The sequence below is a fragment of the Phyllostomus discolor genome, chromosome X (genome assembly GCF_004126475.2).
Source record: "Phyllostomus discolor isolate MPI-MPIP mPhyDis1 chromosome X, mPhyDis1.pri.v3, whole genome shotgun sequence".
In the NCBI taxonomy this organism is placed as follows: domain Eukaryota; kingdom Metazoa; phylum Chordata; class Mammalia; order Chiroptera; family Phyllostomidae; genus Phyllostomus; species Phyllostomus discolor.
Genome location: NC_050198.1, coordinates 85435487 through 85451250, shown reverse-complemented (window position 1 = coordinate 85451250; position 15764 = coordinate 85435487). Strand labels below are relative to the sequence as shown.

The 15764-nt window shown below is 38.8% G+C and overlaps 1 protein-coding gene across 2 annotated transcripts in view; it reads left to right on the top strand.

The window, feature by feature from the left end:
* Nucleotides 1-605: 605 nt before the first annotated feature.
* The window catches only part of MAP7D3 (MAP7 domain containing 3), a 34219-nt gene continuing 19060 nt past the window's right edge, over nt 606-15764 (top strand). Inside the window, exons 1-6 of one of the 2 annotated variants that reach the window (XM_028522905.2) lie at nt 606-893; nt 7698-7796; nt 7888-7971; nt 9056-9219; nt 12425-12530; nt 13347-13451. In XM_028522905.2, the coding sequence (XP_028378706.1) occupies nt 833-893; nt 7698-7796; nt 7888-7971; nt 9056-9219; nt 12425-12530; nt 13347-13451 (619 nt within the window). In that variant the 5' untranslated portion in view covers nt 606-832. The remainder of the gene's footprint in view (nt 894-7697; nt 7797-7887; nt 7972-9055; nt 9220-12424; nt 12531-13346; nt 13452-15764) is intronic. The other variant, XM_036016476.1, reaches the window with a different exon arrangement.

The following is a 15764-nucleotide window of genomic DNA, read 5'->3' as shown; positions in this document are numbered from 1 at the left end:
GTCTCCTGTCCCATCCTAGGATCCCATGGATAAACTGTTCCCTACAAGCAACCGTGTGCCACATCACACTAATAAAGGGGGTGACTCCACTTTGCACAGGCAAACCACCCATAAAAATGATGTCTTCCCCTCAAAGGCGCATCCAGCCAATAAAGCTTTTCCTTGTGAGTGGGAAAAACATTCTGCAAACTCCAAGGACCTCTTCCAAAATCTGTAGAGATTAATGCAAGACCCACAAGCACCCTTTGAGACCTAACAGTGTCATGATTTATTCTGCAACAGTTTAAGAAAGTCTCTGTTCAAGTTCAGATCCCTAGCACCTCACAGGAACCTGTCTCTCCCAACCTTTCCTTGGGCCCCGTCCCTCAATTTCGGTCTTTCTTTGTGCAGCGTTTCAAAGACTAGCAAACTCGTGATACAAGCGCACCCAGAAGGCACTCCGTACAAGCTCCCTAAAAGAACGAATGAGTGAAGGGGAGAAGGAATGTTAACCGTGTTGCCAGGTAGGAGTGATGAGAAATAGAATGTTAGATGGCCAAGTCGCGTGATGACTGGCTGGCCCCCCACAATGGAGGGGGCGGGGAGAGCGGAACGTAGGAGGGGGTTTGTTTACACTAGGTGGTCGCTGCGCAGCAGGTCACGGGATGAGGGGTGGAGAGCAGCTCTGCCCATTTCGCGGGTCCCAGGTAGGCGGGGCCGGCGAGGTCTGCTGTGCCACCCCACCCCGCCCCGCCCTCCAGCAACGGGGTCCGGGCAGGAGAGGCAGTCGTGCAAGAGTCTGCGCACTGTGCCCAAAGTGCTCGTAGCGGCTTAGGGCTCGACTGTTCGGAAGATGGCGGAGCGCGCCGCCACCGGTGGCCGCACACACCTGAGAGGGATGCGGGAACGCACGGGTGAGCGGGCGGCGGTGGTTCCGGGGAAGGAGGGTGCGGGGCTCGGGCTGCGTGGGAGCCGGGTTTCCTGCGATCCTGGAGATAACTGAAGCGGCGCGGTGGGCGCCAGAAAACTTTGCTCTGTAGTCGCCTGGTTCTGTCCGGTCCTCTCACCACTCCCGCTGAAGCCACCTGGGACGGGGACTTGTGGTGGGACCAGGACGCAAGGGGAAACGGACGGCCAGCGCCGCCAACGGGCGAACCCTGCGCGAGGGGCGCAACGGGACTAACGGGGGCTGCTGGGCAGGGGGTGGCCTGGAACCCTGAATCCCGTGGCGGGTCCCGAGCCCTGCTTGCTCTTGGGGGACGACGCGTGCCCGCGCAACCGTCGGAGCGGACTCGCGTCTGCCGGGGAGGTGCTGGCGCCTTCCAGCACCCGGTGTGCCGAGACCGGCTCCGCGGCCGAGGATAGCCCTTCGAGGCGTCGGTGGTTGGAGTTTTCCTTCTACCCAGGGCGTTTGCGCTCTGATTCTTTCCCACGGTCTCAGTCTTTGCCTCTCTTCCAAAGCTTACTTCTAGCACCCTCCTGGTCAAGGTCGGTTGGCTGGCTATTCCTCCTAATTCGCCACGACTTCGCCACAGCGTCACCTTTTTCTGGGATATCTTGCAGACCCTAGGCTGAACTAATTGAGTGCTTCTCCTAAACTGACCCCATCGCCAAAAAGTCTCCCCACACCCCAAATCATTAATTTTGTAAAATTTATCAGCGAATTGCTTGGCTCAGGAGACTTCCACTACCTGAGCGATATAGTATTTCTAGCTTGTAGGAGGTTGCTTTTTGCCACTTCTCAGGCTAGTTTCCTCCACTATGAGCTTGAATAAAACTATCATATTGATTTTATTGAAATCCTTAGGGTTTTTTTTTTCACTTGCAGTTGAAAATTTAATTTAGATTGGTTACGATTGGGAGGCTTTATGTTACTTGAAAACGCTTTGAATCAACTCTTGCAAAGAATGTCAGAAGCATAATACACTTTTATCGTTCCATCGGGAGAAATACTCATTTCTGTCTCTAGAAAGAGAGTTTGCAATAAATTCAGATTGTTTTATTCCTTATGAACACCTAAGGCTCTGTGACACTGGTTTATATCATTGATTTAAATTAACCAATATTCTGGATAATCTCCCCATACATTTGTATGTTAAATGTTGAAAAGTATTTGAAAATGTTTAGGACAATTGCTTGAACTGACAATATTTCAAACTAAAAATTTAAAAAGCTAAAAATGCTTAAAACATCCCTAGTTGACATCCTTGGTGCCCATTTTAAATTGGAAATTGAAAGCATCACACGCTAGACTAGAACTGCCCTCCTGGAGTCAGCATTTCCTGAAGGGGGCAAAGAGTCTGTGGAATGTTTTGCCACTCTGGCAGTTGGTTCTTTTTATTCTGTTGTCCCAATAACAGTGAGTAGCACTAAATCTATTAATCTGTACCATGGTATGGTTCTTTGCCACAACCATAGCCCTTTTATAACAATAAAAAACCTGTTCAATCAGTTTTTCAATCTACCCACCCTTTCCTACCTAATAAAAGTACTAGTTTATGTGATCTAATATTTCTGATGAGTACAGAAAAAAGGATCTTGGGAAAAAAAGGTCATGGGCTGGTAGGGCTACAGATTTTATGTTGAATTCTGAGAGGGATTCAAGAGCAACGTGTGGCAGACCATATAGACTTGCTGAATACGTGTGAGGGTGAGTATTTATCATTGACATCTCATGGGATTAAGCATTGGGGGTGATTGCGCTTGTGTGCAGCCTTAGAAGATTATTGCCATTCTTAACTAGTTGGCATGGAGTGTTCTTCCTGTTTTGCGTTTAGTTGGCCCAGTGGAGCAGAACTCGAGTGATACAGATTGTGTGTATGTATGTATGTGATTATGTGTATGTGTGTGTGTTGAGGAAGGGGAGACAGAGAGAAGCAGAAATTTTCTATTTATTGAAGTCAGTAATGAGCTAAAGTGTTTTATGACCCAAAGGGGCTTCATAATTTTAGTGACATCTTTCAAAAACCTATTAAGTGTAAGCATTCATAACTTTGGCATCCTAGTGGTGCCAATTTTTGGTTCATTTCATTCTAAAGCTTATATTGGATTATATAAGATGATTAATTGTAAGTTTTCCCCATAGGAGAATGTTTTTTTTTCTTGTCATATCTCTTTTAAAAAGATTTTATTTATTTATTTTAGAGAGAGGGGAAGGGAGGGAGAAAGGGGTAAGGGAGGGAGAAAGAGGGGGAGAAATATCGATGTGCAAGCAAAACATTGGTTGATTCTCACATGCCCCCAACTGGGGACCAAACCTGCAACCCAGGCATGTGCGCTGACTGGGAATCGAACCTGTGATGCTTTGGTTCACAGCCCACGCTCAATCCACTGAGCTACGCCAGCCAGGGTTACACTTATTTTTTTAAACATAGTCCTGTCTTAGCCACAGTATAATTGTGCTATCTTTTTAAAAAAATGGTAAATGCTTTATTTTAAAATCTTTCCACTGCTGTATTTTTCAAAGTATATTTTATTTAGTTCTTGTTGAATCAACTTTATACATTTAGGTCTTAATTTCTTTTTTGTGATATTTTTTTAAAGATTTTATTTATTTATTTTTAGAGAGGGAAGGGAGGGAGGGAGGCGGGGGGCGGAGAGAGAGAGACAGACAGACAGACAGACAGACATCAATGTGCGGTTGCTGGGGGTTATGGCCTGCAACCCAGGCATGTACCCTGGCTGGGAATCGAACCTGGGACACTTTGGTTCCCAGCCCGCGCTCAATCCACTGAGCTATGCCAGCCAGGGCTTTTTGTGATATTTTAAACAGAAGTAATCTTAGCAGCTGGGGTGGGAATAATGAACTAAGTCATACAGTGGTTAATACGAGTTTTGTATAGCCTGGTCCTTCGTGATTACGTAAGATTTCAAGTAAAGTTGCTGCTTTAAAAAAAAAGATTTTAGCCCTGGCTGGCGTAGCTCAGTGGATTGAGCGCGGGCTGGGAACCAAAGTGTCCCAGGTTCGATTCCCAGCCAGGGTACATTCCTGGGTTGCAGGCCATAACCCCCAGCAACCGCACATTGATGCGTCTCTCTCTCTCTCTCTCTCTCTCTCTCTCTCTCTCTCTTCCCTCCCTAAAAATAAATAAAATCTTTTAAAAAAGACTGATTAAAGTTTTAAAAAAAGATTTTATTTTATTTATTTTTAGAGAGGTAGGAAGGGAGGGAGAAAGAGAGGGAGAGAATCATCGCTGCCAACCAGTTGCCTCTTGCACACTCCCAACCTGGACCTGGCCTGCAACAGAGCCAAGTGCCTTCATCAGGAATCGAATCAGTGACCCTTTGGTTCACAGGCTGGTACTCATTCCACCAAGACATACCAGTCTTACACCAGCTGGGACACACAGCAGGGTGTAAAGTTGCTTTTTAAAAAGATTTTATTTATTTATTTTTAGAGAGGGAAGGGAGGGAGAGAGAGAGAGAAACATCAATGTGCGGTTGCTGGGGGTCATGGTCTGAAACCCAGGCATGTACCCTGACTGGGAATGGAACCTGCGACACTTTGGTTCGCAGCCCGCGTTCAATCAACTGAGCTACGCCAGCCAGGGCTGTGAAGTTGCTTCCTAATCTACAATTGAATCAAGTCCTGGACCATTAGTACCCGTAGTAATGGGTAGTAATGGTCTCACTACTGATCTGCTGGTCTCACTACTGGTCTCACAATGATCTCACTACCCGTGTGATCTGCGAAAGTTATGTTTAGCTTCAGTTTTCTCATCTGTAAAAAAAAAATGGGAAAAACAATAATAACCACTGTATAGGATTGTTATAAGAATTTAATGAGCTAACACAAATAGAACTTCATATATGGTGAAGTGATATACATTATTTGTTATGGCAGTTTTTAGGAAAGCACCATAATATAAAGTTTCACAATTCAGTTTTAGTAATAAACTCTATACATTTTTTAAATTTAATCCGTAGGCAAGGTAACTTTTAACCTTAATTTGGGATTTAGAATTAGTATAAGAACTACATAAATACAGTAATATGCTTCCTGTACCTTTGTGATACTTTAATGGTAACTAAATCCCATCATTTCAGAGTTGAGTAAGTCCAGACATAAAGGTTTTCCCCCATTGCCTGGAGCTTTGAAATAATTTTTGGAGCCTGCCGTTTTAGTGAATGTATTTCTTGCCAGTAGGAATTTGAATATAAAGATTTAAAAAAACGGATTTGATGTTATGTTAGCACATGAGCCTTATATGATTTGGTTCATTATTCCCAACACAGCTAATTCTAAGGTTACTTCTCTTTAATAAGATGTATGAATCTGGTTATATTTTGCTTGTTTGTTTGTTTTGTGTGAAGTTAAGAACAAATCGACAGTAACCAGAGGGGAGGTGGGGGGGATAATGTCCACCTATGGACAAAGGGTGGATAGGATGGAGATTGGGAGGTGGGGATGGCTGATGGATAGGGGGAAGTGATAGAGGGAAAATGGAGACAACTGTGCTTGAACAATAAAAAAATTAAAAAAGATTTGTGAATCTAGTAAAATTGTGCATTTTGAAAGAAATTGCTCTTTTGGTCAGCTAAATTGTGCCAAAATATGAACTTTCCTTAGGACTTCTAAGAAAATCGAATGTGCAGAAACAACTGGTTTTCTCTTTGCTCATGTAGAAATGTTGTGAGTGGGAGGGGGTATGTAGGAGAGCTTAATTTATAGATTTTATTTAAGAGTTTTTCTTAAAACAGTACTAATTAAATTCTAAGGGTAATTGTGGTCTATATAATTGACAGTAGTTGAATTATTGAGGAAGGTGGGAAGAGTCTAATCTTCCAGTTTAGCTAGGTCATGTATTATCTGAGCTGTTAGGTCTCTGGGGTAAAAAAAAAAAATCCCGTTTCCTTTTTGAAATGGTGATCCCTATGGCAGCGTTGTGATGTGACTTTCAAGGTTACTCTATAAAATGACTCACAGATATCCCAGTGGCAACAAACATCTCCAAGTCCATTCATTCTATTAAGTACAAGGAGAGCACCTCTATTCCCTTAATTATTTTCACTGCCCATCTTCAGCTGTTATATTTTCCTTGATATAAAAACCAGAATTGTAAGCAGTATCACAGGGCCATATTTCTTGTGCTTTTTTTATAAGGCAGAAGAGAATTTTCATTGTTATTCTCCAGAACTTTCCCGAAGATGCCCAGTAGCGTGTGGGGCATTTTAGAAACAGCCATAACATGGAACTAAAGGTTTCAGGGAAAACTGTATAATGACTTGTATGTGTATCACCCTAGAAATTGTTTTAAAGATTTATTTATTTATTTTTAGAGAGGGAAGGGAGGGAGGGAGGGGGAGAGAGAGAGAGAGAGAGAGAGAGAGAGAAACATCAATGTGTGGTTGCTGAGGGGCCGTGGCCTGCAACCCTGGCATGTGCCCTGGCTGGGAATCCAACCTGCAATGCTTTGGTCACCCTAGAATTTTAAGTTTTTTTTTTTACTTTCCCTCAAATTGTGCTCCCCTTATATTTCACCCCTATTGAAGTTTTTATTTATTTTTTAAATTTAATAATAGTTGGTATAAAACATTATATTGGTTTCAGATGTATAATAGTATTCATCATTTTATACCTTACAATGTGAACACTACACTAAATCTAGTAATCATTTGTCACTGTGCAAACTTACCACACTATTGACTGTATCTCCCTTCACCTTTTCCACCCAACCCCCATCCCCCTTATTGAAGTTTATTGCTTTTCTACCTGTGTACACAAGTCATATGTTAATTTGTGTTGTATAATTTGTTTTTTTTGCTTGACTTGTTATTTTATTTTTATTGCATTTTTTGGTGACATTGGTTAATAAAATTTTATGTTTCAGGTGTACAATTCTCTTCTATAATACATCATCTGTATATTGTATTGTGTGCTCACCACCTAAAGTCAAGTCTCCTTCCATCACCCTTTATCCTTCTTTAACCCTCTTCTACCTCCCCCACCCCCTTTCTTTCTGGTAATCACCGTACTGTTTTCTAAGAGTTGTTGGGGGTTTTTTTGGTGGTGGTTGTTGTTTAATCCTAGAATAATACCATCTCCTTGGAAATTCCTTGAGTGGTTCTCCATCTTCATTGTGCATCAGAATAGAGCTTTTAGCAACTGCAAAGGCCTGGGTTCTGCCCCCTTGGAGTGGGGGCTGGGAGGGGCAGGCAGTGCTAATTTTTTAAAAGCAGTTTAGGTGACTGCAGACAGGGCAGAAAACCCCTGAATCTAGGCCATTTATAAATGTACTCCTTAATGTTGGGCCCAGTCTCTGAGGATCTCACTGTTGACACTTTTGCTTCCCAATTAAGATCCATGAACTCCAAATATTTTTGAAATTCTCAGTTTATGGTGAAACTTTTTTTTCCAATTCCTTACCAGCTGTTTTTCTAGTATTGTACTTGGTGTAATGTCTTGTCTGACACATTTTTGAAAGCTATTAATCGGTAGCTTCTCCTCATCCACAAACTTGTGCTGCTGCTCCCATTAACGATTCTCTCTGTCCACAGATATGCTGTCACATCCACAGTAGACACTTATTTTTGTGAGATTGTTGTTGAACATAATGAACTCAGTATATCTTTGTTGTTGACTCAGATTAACCCATCACAATTTATGGAAGATACACCATCTTTTGGCATCAAAGACACACATTGTGCTTTGAGGCTCCCTGTATTAGCTATTTGTGTTCTCAGTATCTAACCCCTCCCTTTATCTCCCTGTATTTTAGATACTGCCACTAATGCCATTGCTCAAGAGAAACGCAGTCAACATCGGTTTAGCATGTCCTCATCCCAATCTTCAAACACAAGATCACCATTCAAACTAGGTATAATTTCTAGAATGCTCTAATAGATGTCAAATTGTCATCTCGTTAAAATTTTATATCCAATTGATGTCTAACTATATTCTTTTTTTAGTAACAGATGGATCTGTGCTTAAAAATGATATAAAACAACAATTAGCGAAGGAGCGAAGAGAAGAAAAAAGAAGACAACAAGATGGTATATTTCATAATTTTTAAAAAATTGAAATGAATTAATTTTATATTAAGTTCCATATTTCCAAAGTAGTTTTACTTACTTTTCCTGAGCTGTTTATATGATAGATCACACTTTTTATAGTGTGCATTATATTGGATTACATGCTTATATTAAATTAGATAAAGAAGGCACAAAAATATTTGACTAAATTGTTTTAATTTTTGAAGTAAGCTTTACTGTTAGCTTTAATTTTCTGAAAACTAAGGTGTGAATGTATCTTCAACATTTGTAGAAATAAGCTGTGGGACTTGGTAAAGTGATACTAAATATGTAAATGAAGTTGCTAGGAGTCCTTACGTGGATATGGTGTCTTTCAGTGGTTGCTATGCTTCTCAAGTGTAACTTTGAATCAACTGGGATCTAAAAGAGTAATCTTTCTATCTATACCTTGAGAGCATGCCTTTTCAACTGTGTATTTTTCTCCTCTGGTCCTGTAAATCCACTGACAATACTAGTGCTCAACTTTATTCAAATGGAGTATCAATTACCTTTGTTTTGGTGAGGAACCCTTTCTTCCTAGCTGTAAGCCGGAGACTATTTTACACCTGTATAGATGCTTAAGCAAGGGGAAATTTGAATAGGCAAACATCAAAATGTGGTATGTGACTAAGCCAGTGCACTGGCATGCTCAATATGGTCAGTACAGATGAGGCCTTTGAAAGAAGTTTCCTAATAGAAGAGGAAAAACCACACTCTGGTCATGTGTTGTTTTTTTTTTTTAATTCTTATTTTAGTGTATGCTATGTTAATTGGGTGGGGTTTCACTTCAGCTCAAATCATCAGAAATATTATGGATGAAACTTTTTCTTCTTAATTGGAGTTTTGGTTCAGACAGGATGAAAGTCATCTAAGTTAATTTAGTTCTCTGGAGTTAAATGAACACCCAGTCAAAATGCACCTCTGTTAACTTATATAATAAATGTTTAGTTATTAGCGCAGATTATTTTAAAGAGAATGAGATAATATTAACTTTCTCCTCTGTATATAATATGAAAAACTGTAAATATTTTCTTGGCTCCTACACCTTGTATTTGGAATATTTCAGCTACTAAAGAAATGCAACTACTTGAAAAAGAAAGAAAGGCAAAGATCCAGTATGAAAAACAGATGGAAGAAAAACAGCGAAAGCTACGAGAACAAAAGCAGAAAGATGAACAGCGAAGAATATCTGCAGAAGAAAAAAGAAAACAAAAATTACGGGAAGATAAGGTACATATTTTTCTAGACTGTTAATTAGATGATACATGTGTTGCCTGGTTCTGGGATACTTTTTTTTAAGCCTTTCTCTGCCTTTTACTGGTCCACCCTGTGGAAAGGGAACAAATGCCAATTCTTCCTTTCTTCCCTTCAATATTGGAGGCTCTTGTTCCTGTCCCAGTCAGATTCTGGGCGTTGAAAACCACTGGCTTGAGGTAAAGAGGAGCCTTGCAGATCTAGAACGAGACCCCCGTCCACCTTCAGGACATGGCACGTAGGGTGCCTCGGGCCCAGGGTTTGCTCTGAGTAGCTCTCTCCTATCAAAAACTTTTCAGTGAATTCCTAATATGCATGGACCCACTATTTGGCTCTCCCTCACAGGGCCCCATCTGACAGGCTTACTTCTCCCAACTGCAACTCTCATTGCCTGGCTGCGTCCCAGCCAACTCCAAGCACTGCTGCTCCCTTACACATTTCCCTGACTCCCTCTTGTGTGTGCACACACTCTCCCTTGCCCTCTCCCTCATGTTCTTCACATTCCCTTTTTTTCTCTGTTGTTTTGTGGCCCACTGTTCTCTTTTCCTTTCTGTACTGCTAGTGTCTTTGGCACCTCTTAGTATGAGTCACTGCCTTTGTGATGCCCTCTCCTTTTCTGTGTCCCTCTTTACCCAGTTTCTTTTATTATTTATACATGGACATCTGGCTCCCTGTCTCATTTTGTATGATTCTGTCTGACACCAAATTTTTCTGTTGTACTTCATTGCACTGCCTTATTCTGAGTAAATTGACTCTTTCTTCTGAATCTGGCAAATTCTCTGACGCCATTCTCTTTCTTGCTGGCATTGCCTTTTCTTCATTCCAGTGACTCTCGGGTGTCCCTAAATAAGTCTTAGTCTGTCTTCTGGTTCTCTGTTTTAGGTGCCTCACTTTTCTTTCTTTGTTTTAGCTTGCCTCTTTTTCTCTTCTCATCTGTGTACCTTCTGCCTGTTCCCTTAGTATGCAGGCTTTTATCTTTCTCTTTTTCTAGGTTACTCTAAGTTTTACATTTCTTTTTCTCTTTGGTTCCATTTCTCCCCCGTGACCATTCATCTCTGTGATGCTGTCTTTCCCTCATTCCTCCTGTACACAGTTGCTCTGGCATATGCCTCACCCCCCATTTCTACCTCCCATCTGTGGATCTTCCTTATTCTATGACTGTCTTTGTGCCATTTCTTCCCCATTCATGATCCATTACCACTTTCTCTTTCTTTTTGAACTTTTTTCCAAGGGTTGCTTGTGCTCTTTTTTTTTTTCACAATTTAGTAGTTGATGGACTCTCATTTAGAAGTTCTGTCACCTTGTTTTTATCTGTGAAACACGTCCTTAATTTACTTTTCTATGTTGAAGAAAAAGAGTGGGGAGAGGGAAAGAGAATATAAGCTAAGAAAAGACAGAGAACCAAAGAAAGTAAAACAGAGAACTGTGTGTGCAGAGTGGGCCAGATTGGAGGAGAGAGGCCGTCCCAGGGACTGAGAAAAAAAAAAAAAACATCTTAGGGAAAGAGGAATCTGAGAGAATATAGAGGAGAATGCAACAAAATGACACTGCAGACAGAAAGGGAGCCAGACACATGACAAGAAAAGAGGCAGAAAGACAAAAATACAGGGCCAAAGAGAATCAACCCCAGGGAGCTCATGTGGGGGAGCACGGCAGGGACCGTGGGACATTATAAGTAAGCTGTAGGTAGATCCAGGAAAAAAACCAAATTCCTGGTGCTGAGGAGGGGCCATAGGAGACACCATATTTTGCCCTGTGTAATGCGCACTTTTTGTGCCCAAATTTTTGAGGGAAAAATAATTATCCATGGGTAGTACCTGAGGTACCTTTAATCTGTTATGTTTTGTAATTACTTATTACATACAATTTCTTGTACCATAACATGTTCAAAAATGCTAAAAATTCCTTTGCAATACAGAAAACCAGTATCTAAATATAAATTTTAAAAAATTGAATTAAAAAAATAAATTATTTTTTTCCTGAGGTTTTGGGCCAAAAACATGGGTGCATATTATACAGAGCAAAATGTGGTATATCTGAGTCACGGATGCAAGAAGGAACCTTAGAGCACAAGTTCATTTGGAAACAGCAGGATGGAATTTTTAGGAATCAGTAATGTTCTATTAATATAAGATTAATCTCTGATTTTAGTGTTCGTTATACTTTCTGGGTTTCTGAGTAATTTGGAACAATTTTCTATTAGAAAATATAATTTAAAAATATTACCCTTAGATACATGTGTTTGAAAATTTTTAATAATTGCAATTGCTACTCTTCTCAGAGGATACAGCCAATTCTCCATCTGCCTAGTGTGTTTACCCTTTTTGCCCTCAGAGAAATGGTGGGGACATTAGAAGGATGATGTTGCTAAGAAACGGTGGTTGTCAGGGAAAAATAGAAAAGCTAGCCCTGAAGTTAATTTGCTTACGTTAGTATAACCCATGGTATGTTACAGCATAGGGATGAAAAATATCTAAGTAAAGAAAACCATTTCATTTCTGGCAGTGCAGTTGTTTTGTCACCGTGTGGCATTGACATTTGTGTAGTTGTTGTCCTAAGAAGTTTACATTGAACTTGAGGTCAAGACAAGCACATCAATTATCTTTTTAAAAACTGGATTATGTAACACCAGAATTTAAGATGTTTTAAATGTGGGTACAGTGGATGACCATGGCATAGATTTCATGTCATGTGTGCTAGTTGATTTTTTTCCTGCCTCGTTCTAACAGAATTTCAGGTATATTAAAAAAAATACATACTATAACCACGTGATGTGTGTTTGAGGGATTCAAGCAGAGGGCAAAATTAAAGCAGGAAAATAATAAAACACAAGGTATGATTAGTTAACACAAAATTGGTCCCCTCAGTCTTCTCTAACTGGTAGCAAGAGGCTACAAACTTGATTCTAAATTCCCAATGACATAAGCAGAAGGAAGCACAGTTCTTCAATTCAGATTCCTAAGATTAAAATCTAGTTATTCAAGAGAAGCACTGATACTGATTGATAAACTGAGACATGTCTATTTTTAACTTTTACCTGATACAAAAAAAGTTCTGCCTGATACAAAAATTTGGTGATGGTGTTGTTTTATAACCCACAGATCACAATTATACTAAGCACTAAAAGGAATGTGTGAACATTGTTGGTATTTACTTAATTTTATTTATTTATTTTAAATAGGAAAAATTCAAAGCTGTTGTCTCTCGTACATTAGAGCGCAACAACCATATTGAACGTGTAAAAAGATCGGAAGCCTCTATGACAGTGAACTCTGAAAGCAAAATGGGTAATTAATAAAAACAACATTTAAATTTTTAAGTTCATTTATGTGTATATTTAAATGTTGTCTGTCTGTTAGTGTAAGGTTGCATTTACAATGCAGTTTTGAGTTTTGTATCTTAACTGAAAATGTTGCCATGTACTCTTTAGCATGCACAGTATTTCACCTGTGTTGTGAGATTGCAAAAGAAACAGGTAAAAATTTAATAACTTTATTTTATCCAGGATATGCAAGACCTTACCAGTTAAATTTGTCATTAGTATAAAATAATTAATAAATAAGCTTGACACACTTTTTCTAGTGCATGTTTTTAAATTTTTTTTAGTTTTTAATTTAAATTGTTGTTCAAGTACAGTTCTCTGCCTTTTTCCCCTATCCCAGCCCACCTCCCCAGCCCTCCCTACCTCCTTCTCATTTCCGCCCCCCCTAGTTTTTGTCCATGTGTCCTTTATACTTGTTCCTGCAAACCCTTCCCCTTTTCCCCTGAGATTCCCTCCCCTCTCTCCTCTGGTCACTGTCAGCCTGTTCTCAATTTCAGTGTCTTTGGTTATATTTTGCTTGTTTGTTTTAAAAATAAATTAATTCTGTCTTGTTTACTATTGATATGTACTGTAAATTTTCCTACACGTGGACTAATTCTGCACAATTTCATAAAACCTAAGTTAAATTTACATAGTTTTTAAGGAATGACTGACGATGAATGTTGTGTACCTAATTAATCCATGTTAAGGCTCCATAGAACTACATCATGAACTTATTTTTTTTTTGGCTAATGATGCTTTCTTAAAATAGAAGTACAGTAAAAATTATATCTTTTCTCAGTCAATAAACCATCTGTAGCTATTGAAAAACTTGAACAGGAGACTTCTGGATCAAACAAACAAAGAACTGTGCCATCTTCCAGTCTTCAGAATTCTGTTGCCAAAAGTAAGTAGTTATTTTATGTATTCCACTGAATTTCAAATGAATGAAATCAATTCTTTATATGTATTTTAACAATACCACTTATTCTTTAGATTGTTCCACATTCAGATTTACTATAGAAGAGCATCACATTGATTTACAGTAGACATGATCATTACCATTTTGTATTTTCATCAATATACCAATATAAATATCAATGTATGTATATATAAAATCAACATATCAATATAAATATCAGTGTAAATCATCTTTGTGATTTGTGTATTAATCACATCAGATGGGTTTGTTAGGCTCAGGTAGCCCAAAGTGAAACATATTTTAACTAAAAGTCATGGCCACTTAGTGGCACAATAATTTATCTTAAAATTAATTCATATTCTTTCTAACCTATGAATGAAATCTTTTTTCCTAGGGACTAGTTAAACCAGTCATTCAATTTTCAATGTTTTATAAATATTACCTCACTGAAGGAAAATAATAGCATATATATAGCAATGGACAGATTGATCTGCTTCACATATATTTGTTATTCACAACAACTTTGTAAAGTTTGACAAGCAAGTATAATTACCTTCCTGGTTTTACAGTTAAGACCCCAATCAATTTGCCTACTATGAATACATCAAATGCCTTTTGCCTCTGGTGTTTGCCCTTTTAATTTCTTATTTTAAAACTCACTATCTGAGTGTGTGTCAGTGACCATTTCTGGCTGTAACACATAGTGCTTTCGTTAATAATCGAAATGGATTAGGCAATCCATACCCATCAATAAAAAAAAAGAACCTTTTTCTTTCTGGAGATAAAAACAGAAGTGATCGTGGCAGGAAAAAGACATGCTAAACATTCCACAGCATTCCCTCAAACGTAGCCATTAAAAAGGAGAAATACCACCTTGGCTGGTGTGGCTCAGTGGATTGAGTGCCAGCCTGTGAACCAAAAGGTCTCAGGTTCCATTCCCAGTCAGGGGACATGCCTGGGTCCAGGTCCCCAGTAGGGGTGTGAGAGAGGCAACCATGCATTGATGTTTCTCTCCCTCTCTCCTTCCCTTCCCGAACTCTGTCTAAATATAAATTTAAAAATAAAAAGGAGAAATACCACTTTTTTACCTTATGAATCAAAACAAAAGGTGTAATTGTAGTTTGAATTACGGAAGAGGGGATGGCTAGGGTAGAGGGAAAATGGAGACAACTTTACTTGAAGAACAATAAAGTTTTTAAAAAGTAAAACAAATAACTGATAAAATTATAATGAAGCAGGGAATAGAACACCCAAGATAATAAGAAAAACATGTATCAGGAAACACTTTGCATAGTTAAATGCTAATTATTTTAAATTCCATGTGAAATAAAGCATTTTTTGGAAGCCAAAAAAAAGGGTTGTTTTTTTTTTGTATTATTAGTGCCTTGAGAGTTTTGGGAACAACTCAGATTGCTATAAAATTTCAATACAGTGGAAGATTCTGCATCTGATTTTAAAGTATAATTAGTTGTGCAAGTGGTTACCTTAGTGGAAAAGAGTTCTATTTTGTCTAAATATTATATTTTTAATATGTTAAATGATTTTTGTTTTGTTCTTACTTACATTATGTTATTTGTACTTTTAGGACACTTACAGTTTTCCAGCAACTTGCTGTGGGTTCTTTTGTTTGTCAGTTTGGGTGCATCCCATTTTCTCTTGCAGTGGTCTCACAAAGTTGACCCACTTATCACCATTACCCTCAATTTGCTTTCCCAAAACACTTTTATGTACAGCCTAGATCCATTCATAAATTAATATGGAAAGATTTTCTGTAGCACCTTGTCATGTAATAAAATTTATATTTCATTAACTCAGTCTTTCGGAAAAATTAGATATCATTGCAGTGACATGTTTATATACTTTAATTTTAATGTATCTTGTTTCACAAGCATTGACTGTTACTCTTTAATGCTTTGATGTATTAGCAAAGATTTCCTCTAGAGACATTTATTACATTTTTAGTATACTGAGAAGACACTAATATGCTTTTACTAATATGTCTACTTCCCATATTAATGAGACATGTAAAGAGAAGGGACAGGTGATGACTTTGAAGATAATAATTACTTAAATTACACTGACGAAGCAATTCCAAGTAAGTTTTTAAATGATTTCTTTACTAGTTTTAAATACAAGAAGGTATGTGTGGAAGATACTTTGTGAAATAACTTGCTTTAAAGGTACAGTATATTGCTAACCTTGAAATGATAAATGTTGTAATTAATCATTCCATGGAAAATAAAATCAATATTGGCAGTGGCTTACCTTTGTAACATCCCTTCAAATTGAAATGGAACC